This window comes from Hipposideros armiger, unplaced genomic scaffold (assembly GCF_001890085.2).
Source record: "Hipposideros armiger isolate ML-2016 unplaced genomic scaffold, ASM189008v1 scaffold_742, whole genome shotgun sequence".
In the NCBI taxonomy this organism is placed as follows: domain Eukaryota; kingdom Metazoa; phylum Chordata; class Mammalia; order Chiroptera; family Hipposideridae; genus Hipposideros; species Hipposideros armiger.
In genome coordinates, this window is record NW_017732092.1 from 613,131 (window position 1) to 620,919 (window position 7,789).

Sequence of the window (7,789 nt, forward strand, 5' to 3'; positions counted from 1 at the left end):
CTCTCCACTCACCCGGGACCGATCACGCACGCGCGCGCGCGCGCCCGGCACCGCCCCACCGCCCCGCCACGCTCCTCGATCAGCACCCAGGACAGCGCCACACGCCCGCGTCAGTGGCAGGGCCATCGCCTCGGTGTCTCCTGGGAGGGTCCTGTCCAGCTGATGAGCAGGTAAGGAGATGCTGGGACCCCCTTTCTAAGCCCCATTTTCCATCCTATCCCTAGAGGAACGGGGTGTGTTGTGTTGTGGGGGGACCATAGGTGGAACCAACAGAGGGCGTGGGACTGCTGGAACCTGAAACATTGAGATTGGGATTTAGACAGGTGTAGGGACAAAGAGCCAGAGGGGAGGGAGGAATGAGCAGGGGGCGAGAGTGAGTGACCCCGGGAGACAGAGACCAGACAACAGGGAGAGGGCAAGGGAGACACAGGGGGAGCGGCGAGACGCCGAAGGGGGTACAGACAGAAGCAGGGAGTCAAGAAGGAGTAGTGGACCAAGGCGGTCCACAAGGACAGGTGTGAAGAAATTGCTCGGGATGTGTGGGAGAGACAAGCATGCGGAGAAGAATGTGGGGGTCCAGCAGAGGCAGCAGGACAGCCTCCCACATTCCCTGCAAGAATGCGAATGGAGGGACTCCCGAGTTCCCTCCCGGGGCCCGATGTGGATGGAGGGAGGAGCCAGCTCTGGGCGCCTAGACCGACTGGCAAGGCTGCCCCTACCCACCCTCGCTCGTCCCTGGATCCGGGTCTGGCGTCCCAGGCCCGACAGAGCACAGAGCCAGTTCTCCCTGCCGGGGCTTGGCTTGCATGAGCAGCCCTGCCCGTTGTCGTGGCAACAGGCCATTGCCAGGGCAACCAGCGTGGCTCCCACCCCGCCGGAGCAGAGCCGGGCGTTGCTCTGGGAAACTCAGTGCGCCGGTTCCCTCACTCGCCTTTGCCCACTTCCGGTTCAGGCCCGGGGGAGGGGCAAGGAAAAAGCAGACGTCAGCGGGATTCCTGCGGGGGCCTCAGGAGGAGGGGTCGTCCCTTTAAGATGGAACTAGGTCCTGGAACGCACTCCCAGCGCGCGGCCTTCGTCGTGGAGGATGAAACTACAACCCCCAGTATGCCTCGCGGAGGCTGGCCGCCTCCTCTGCGACCGGTCGCCCAGGATGCTGATGGGAGTTGGAGTTCTTTGTTGTTGGGAGGGCTCAATGGTGGCACGGGTTGGGCGTGGGGGGCTAGGGCGCTTGGCTGCCTCTGCAGAAAGGACCATAGGACCCCGCCGCCATGTTTCCGGAGCCCCCAACCCCGGGGCCTCCAGCTCGCGACGCGCTTCCGGACTCGAGCCGCATCAGCCAGCTCCCTGGTGAGCCAGACCCGGTGCCGGGGCGGAGGGAAAGCCCGGCCAGGATTACCTGGGGCGGGATTCGGATGGGTGTACTGAGCTGGCGGGCTGGAAAATCCGGGTGGCATCGTAGTCGGTGTTATGAACTGGAATCTAAATAAAATGGAAAATGAACAGGTTTGCAACAAAAACAAGAACCAGATCAAGGGGTGTGGAATGGATTGGAACCGTGGATTGGGGAACTGGAAGGCCCACTTCTCTCTTCTTTTAAAGATAGGGCAACTGAGGCCCAGGGAGGGGTTAAGAGCATCAGAAGTTGAGCCAAAAAATTAGAATGGGGTGGAAGTGATAGGCAAGAAAATCTGGATGGTGTCAGCCTGGATTAGGGCATCAATTCGCTCTATAGGTGAGATCAGTTGGAAGAAAAACACTGGAATACAATGGATGGATATGGCTGGAGGGAAAACAAGGCCAGGATTTCAGTTTCCCCATGTCAGTCGGACTGAACCAGCCAGCTTGCTTCTTAGGGCCTCAATGTCTGTTGTTTCCATGCCCTCTGCAGTGCCCCCCTGGGCCCTAGCCACAATCGTACTGGTCTCAGGCCTCCTTGTCTTCAGCTGCTGTTTCTGTCTCTGCCGGAAGCGCTGTCGGAGACGGATGGGAAAGAAGAGCCAGGCCCAAGCCCAGGTCCACCTTCAGGAAGTGAAGGAGCTGGGCCGGAGTTACATAGACAAGGTGTGGCCTGGCTCAGCCCCTTCCTGCACCCCTGCTCTTCTCCATAGCCCAGCAACCCCAGTCCTTGCTCCCTTCCCCTCTCCACCCACCTTACTTGCCCATCTCCCCTATGTGTCTAGCCCCAAACTGGACCCTGGGGACCTGGAGATAAACCAGATCTACTCACTGTTCACAAGAACCTTCCAGCTTGGTGGGGAAGTCAGATATGCACACAGACATTTAAACACAGGGTGGCATGTGATACATTAGAGGCAGGACAGGACATACGGAGATGTAGAGAAGCTACCTGACTGCCTAGAGGGTCCCAGAAAGCTTCGCGGTGTAGGTGACACACACAGTTAACCAAGAGCAGAGAGAAAGACATTCTAACTCAAAGGAAGTGCATGTGCTGAGGCCTGGAATCCAGGTTCTGAGGCATATTTGGAAAACAAAGAGTCATTTCCACAATGGCTGGGGCATAGAGCACAGATACACTACGCTTTAGAGTGAGGCGACTGAACACCCATCAATGTCCACATAATGAGGGCAACTGGGAGCCACAGAAGAGTTTTGAGCAAGAGAGGACAGTGTCAGTCAGATGGGTGTTAGGATGAACCCTCTTGAACCCATGTGGAGGACAGACCTAGGACAAGGAGATCAGGGAGGAGGTCGTATAGCATCCCTGATAAGATGGAGGAACTACGAGTTGTAAGAGGCAACTGGAATGGAAAATCAAAGTTTTCAGGTACAAGGATCTGAATGTTAGGTCTCTGAATACAGAGTGAAATAATGCTCACCTGGGAGTCAGGGAGCCCTGGGTCTCCAACTCAGAAAAGCCAGCTGTGTAACCTCAGAGAGGGTAATTCACTGTCCTTCTCTGAGCCTCAAGTTCGTGGTCCATAACTAGTATTACCCCTCCTCCCTTGTCAACAAATAGCTGTTATAATTCTTACTCCTAGAGGGTGCCCTTTTTGAGTTCTGGTGTCCAGTCTCCATCCCCACCCTTAAGCCAGTGACATTCAAAGACCACCTGCAACAGAATCACCTCTAGTATTTGAAATACAAATTCTGGATCTTGCACCAAACCTACTGAATCAGAATTTCTGAGGTGAAGGAATTTTACCGCACTACCCAGGGGAATTCTGATTCACATTAAATTTTGAAAATTGGTGGCTTAGGTTAAGGAGAAGTCTTCTGAATTTGTTGTTTTAGTTTAGAATGACAAATACACAGTAAATATGCCATTTTTCCTCCGTATTTTGCTGTGACAAAATCACCAATCAACGTAGCAATTTGCATAACCACCCCAATACATCCATTAGCATGTGAAATAAAATCTCCTGCCTCCTTTCTGAAGGCAATGAGACACTATCCTGCTTGTTTTTCTTGTCCAGGCATGGCTACCTGTCACCACATCTATTCCCCAACCATAGCAGACATCACTAATCAAACGCTGACTCTGCTTAGCCTGCAAGTGCTCAGGTTTAGCTGAGGGATGTGTGAGCCTCTCTTGGCTTCTGGGCCTGGAGGGTAATACCCTCAGGAAGAGTTCACCTACCCTTGCTCCTGCCTCCCTAAGGTGCAGCCAGAAGTGGAGGAACTAGAGCCAACACTATCCGGACCAGGGCAGCAGGTGGCAGAGAAGAATGAGCTAGGACGACTGCAGTACTCACTGGATTATGATTTCCAGAGTGGCCAGGTGGGTGTGGAGGAGGGGCGGAGACTTTGGAGGGGAGGGTCCAGGAGGGTCCAGAAGGGAAGTTAAGACTAGGGGTCCCTCATCACTGTACAGCTGTTGGTGGGCATCCTGCAAGCCCAGGGATTGGCAGCCTTGGACCTGGGTGGCTCTTCAGACCCCTACGTGCGGGTTTACCTGCTGCCAGACAAGCGGAGGCGGCATGAGACCAAGGTGCATCGGCAGACGCTGAACCCACACTTTGGAGAAACCTTTGCGTTCAAGGTAAGCATCTAGCCTCAGTGCCCCACACTGGGCAGCCTGCCTCCAACCCCTAGAGCACTGGGGACTGGCCCCTTCATCTTTTTCTAGAGTCTGCCATAGCTCAGGCGGCAGCTACCAGCTCTGGGTACTTCCACTGGCTCCTATGTTGTCTCTTTGGGGTACTACAGACCCCTGGGCTGTACCCTTGGTCCTTGGGTTGTACCATTTGTCCTCCAAGGACCCCCCAAACTGTTCCCTGCACCCCTCGCTGCTCCACTCCTCACCTTACACCCGAACATGCCGTGCCCCACTTCCTCTCTGATTCCCTACTCTCCATCTTGTGGTCTTTCTGCGCAATCCCCCCACCCAGGTACCCTACGTGGAGCTGGGGGGCAGGATACTGGTCATGGCGGTGTACGACTTCGACCGCTTCTCCCGCAACGATGCCATCGGGGAGGTGCGGGTCGCCATGAGCTCTGTGGACTTGGGGAGGCCAGTGCTGTCCTGGCGGGAGCTGCAGGCGACTCCGCGAGAGGAGGTGAGCACGTGTGGCCCCGCATCTGCAGCTGGGCCCGCCCACCGCACTCCAGGCCAGTCAGATCACAGGCCTTCCGGAGCCCCACCCCCACCCCCCCACCCCCGGGCTCCAGCCATTCTACCTGCTGCACAGGGGTACCCTCTTGGATTGTACCACTGGGGTCTTAACTCTGGACCTTACCATTCCAAGGCGAGGGGAAGGGAAGAAGGGTCGCAAAGGGATTGGATGTGCTGTGGGGGCTGTAGTTATGGGTCTCTCTCCACCTTTTAGCAGGAGAAACTAGGAGATATCTGCTTCTCCCTCCGCTATGTCCCCACTGCCGGGAAGCTCACTGTCATCGTCCTGGAGGCCAAAAACCTGAAGAAGATGGATGTAGGAGGGCTGTCAGGTGTGCAAGAAACAAGGAAATGGTGGGATGGTGGTGGTGGTGGTGGTGGTGGTGCAGGTGCAGGAGGGACCTCTGGCTAAGGTTGACAGTTTCTCAGCCCAAGGGTCCCTTGGGGGAGAGGGAGGTCCAGGTTACCATGGGAGGATGTAGATTCCATTTGGGCACAGACCAGAGGAGACGTAAGGGGTGCATGGGGTGTCTCTGTTACAAATAAGAGTCTCGTGCCTTCCCCTCAACCTGAGTCCCCTGGACTCAGCAGTGAGCAGCTGTAAGACTCCTGCTCCCTCTGCCCAGATCCGTATGTCAAGGTCCACCTGCTGCAGGGAGGCAAAAAAGTGCGGAAGAAGAAAACGACCATCAAGAAGAACACTCTGAACCCATATTACAACGAGGCCTTTAGCTTCGAGGTGCCCTGTGACCAGGTCCAGGTGAGCTCTGGCCTGCGGGTAGCCCAGCCAGAACAGCCCCTGCCCTAGAGCCCCAGATCGTTAGAACCCCCCGTGGCTAGGTGAAGGGAGACTCCTTAGCTACCGCTAGAAGCCAGGGCCTAGGGCTCAGTGGTTGTGTTCTCAGTTTCCTTCTATGAGGACCAGGTTGCCCCACCCCTTAAGCAAGACCAGGGTGGCCCAACCCCAAGCAAGATCTGGATGCCCCGCCTGCTCAGGAGCCATGGTTACTAAGAAAAAGAGACTTTCCCACAACCCTTTAGGGACAGGCTGCTCCATCCACCTAAGAGTCCTGGAGATTGCCCCCGCCCCCCCTCAGGTGGCTGCTCCCTAAGGAGGCTCCTAACAACCCCTTAGCAAGGGGTCCTGAGGGTTTCTGCATGGGCAATCTGATTGCACAGGAAGAAAGACAGCACAGCACCCTTCTAAACACAAGCCTCTTCCCACCTCACCTCCCACCTCCTCCCAGTCTGAACTCCAGGTGGGTTTTGGCCTAGGGCCCTAGCAAGGCCCCCCAGGACTCCACAAGGGAGGGACCCTCCTTAGTAATGCTACTGGAGCCACTCCTGGTGCCTCTGTGTCCCATTCTCCCATGTCCTCTTCCTCCTTCGCCCACCCAGAAGGTCCAGGTGGAGCTGACCGTGCTGGACTATGACAAGCTGGGCAAGAACGAGGCCATTGGGAGGGTGGCCGTAGGGGCAGCGGTTGGTGGAGCTGGCCTGCGGCACTGGGCGGATATGCTGGCCAACCCCCGGCGACCCATTGCCCAGTGGCACTCGCTGCGGCCCCCCGACCGAGTGAGGCCACTGCCTGTACCCTGACCCCACCTTCAAACCCCTGACCCCATACTCCTGGCCAAAATCACACCCAGGCCCATTTTTAAGAGTTCTCTGATCACTACTGCCACCCCCCCCCCCCCCCCCCACACACACACTCTCTTCCATCCCCATCATGCCAATCATAATTTGCAACACTCCCACTGCACATACCCAGAAGCCCCAGGGACCCTTGGGGGAGGGGAGCAATTTGGCCTCCCTCCCCCTACCTAGGGTCCTGCCCTCTGCTTTGACAATCAGTGATCCCATCCTACTGTCCCCTTCGCCCTACTCAGGATCACCCACTCCTGTCCCCATTCTGATTCCTGCATTGCTCCTGGGGCCAAATAAATACTCAGCAACTTTGGTGGCCTAGCTGGGTGCTCCTTGTTGGCGGGGGGCAAGGGGGGCAGGGGCCTAAGCTGGAGCCTCACCTCCAGGGGTGTGATCACACAAGGGCAGACTTAGGGTAGCTCATCCTGGAAACACACTGAGGGAGACTCACCCACTTACACACCCACTCATCTGCTCATCCATCCAGCCTCTCACCCACTTACTCATCCATTCATTCCTTCATTTATTCATTCACTGGGCCCTCTGAGTGCTGTGAGGAGTTGCTGAGAGGTCACTTACTTATTTGTGAATTTATCATGACTTGTCTAAGGTCATGTGGCTGGGTGAGGAGAGGAGGCAGAGAGCCGAGACCCCTTGGGTGCTGCACTCTGTGCTGGATATTGGAGCTGATCTGGAGATGTGTCTCACTCAAGTCCCTGCCCTTGTGGAACTCAGGTTGTCACCTGGCCAAGAGCTCTAGGCCAGCAAGTGACAGGGTAAGATGTAAACCCAGGCATGTCTGACACCAAAAGCCACATTGTCAAGAATTATGCTGTCTGGTCCCCTGAAGATAAAATAGTGGGAATCACTACTGTTGTGGCCATCTTGCTGGGAAGGCAGGAGCAGAACTCAGAGGAAGATCTCCAGTTGGGGTTGAAAGGATGAGCTGGATTTTTCCAGGAGGAGAATGGGGAGGATGTTAGTGGAAACAATGCAAAGAATACAGACCTGGAGCCAAGAGAGGACTTGCTTCAGTGATGTGCCGTTACCAGCTTATGAAGCCCTGGTGTGTAGTTTGCCCATTTCCATGGTGTAAATACTCTCACTGTGGCTGATTGCAAACCACCACTGTGAAGTCACTGAATACAGAGCTGGGACGAGATGTCTACTAGTGCACCAACATAAAATATTTTCCAGTGTCAGGTCGAGGGTCCCAATATTTAAGGCAAAGCCCCCCAAAACCTCCAAAAAACAAAAAACTTAGTAATCAAGATAAATATTTTCATGCAATATTTTAAAAAATAAAATCAATGTTGGGCTGGCCAAGTGGAGCATTGGTTAAGTGTTGGCTTGGGATGCCATCTCTGAGCATCAGGGCCCCGGTTCGGATCCCACATGAGGGCCAGTGACGCTGAGCCCTCTACAGCTAAGATGGTGAACAACAGCTCAACCTGGAACTGGGCTGTCGTGAGTCGCCGGTGACAGTGGAAGCTGCAGCCCCTGCTGCAGTGGGCTGCCATGAGCTGCCGGCAGCTGCCGTGAGCTGCTGTGAGCCGCTGTGAGCAGGCC

General features: G+C 55.7%; 1 protein-coding gene across 8 annotated transcripts; it reads left to right on the forward strand.

The window, feature by feature from the left end:
- Positions 1-39: 39 nt before the first annotated feature.
- SYT5 (synaptotagmin 5) lies at positions 40-7,535 on the forward strand. 8 transcript variants are annotated; one of them, XM_019627944.1, is made up of 9 exons: positions 40-170; positions 1,224-1,347; positions 1,889-2,061; positions 3,620-3,739; positions 3,833-4,000; positions 4,350-4,517; positions 4,788-4,905; positions 5,200-5,333; positions 5,972-6,533. In XM_019627944.1, exons 2-9 carry the CDS (start codon positions 1,269-1,271, stop codon positions 6,170-6,172), a joined length of 1,161 nt encoding a protein of 386 aa, XP_019483489.1. In that variant the 5' UTR covers positions 40-170; positions 1,224-1,268; the 3' UTR covers positions 6,173-6,533. The 8 variants fall into 8 exon arrangements, with proteins under 8 accessions (XP_019483489.1, XP_019483491.1, XP_019483490.1 ...); XM_019627946.1 differs by having other exon boundaries at positions 4,791-4,905; XM_019627945.1 differs by having other exon boundaries at positions 1,245-1,347.
- Positions 7,536-7,789: the final 254 nt, after the last annotated feature.

What these genes read in the sequence shown, in the direction of transcription:
- SYT5 (XM_019627940.1), top strand. Translation starts at nt 1,693, where the DNA reads ATGGTGTCAGCCTGGATTAGGGCATCAATTCGCTCTATAGGTGAGATC. An exon ending in GAGAAACCTTTGCGTTCAAG is followed by an intron (nt 4,001 to 4,349) that starts GTAAGCATCTAG and finishes CCCCCCACCCAG; the next exon opens with GTACCCTACGTGGAGCTGGG. An exon ending in AGGCGACTCCGCGAGAGGAG is followed by an intron (nt 4,518 to 4,787) that starts GTGAGCACGTGT and finishes TCCACCTTTTAG; the next exon opens with CAGGAGAAACTAGGAGATAT.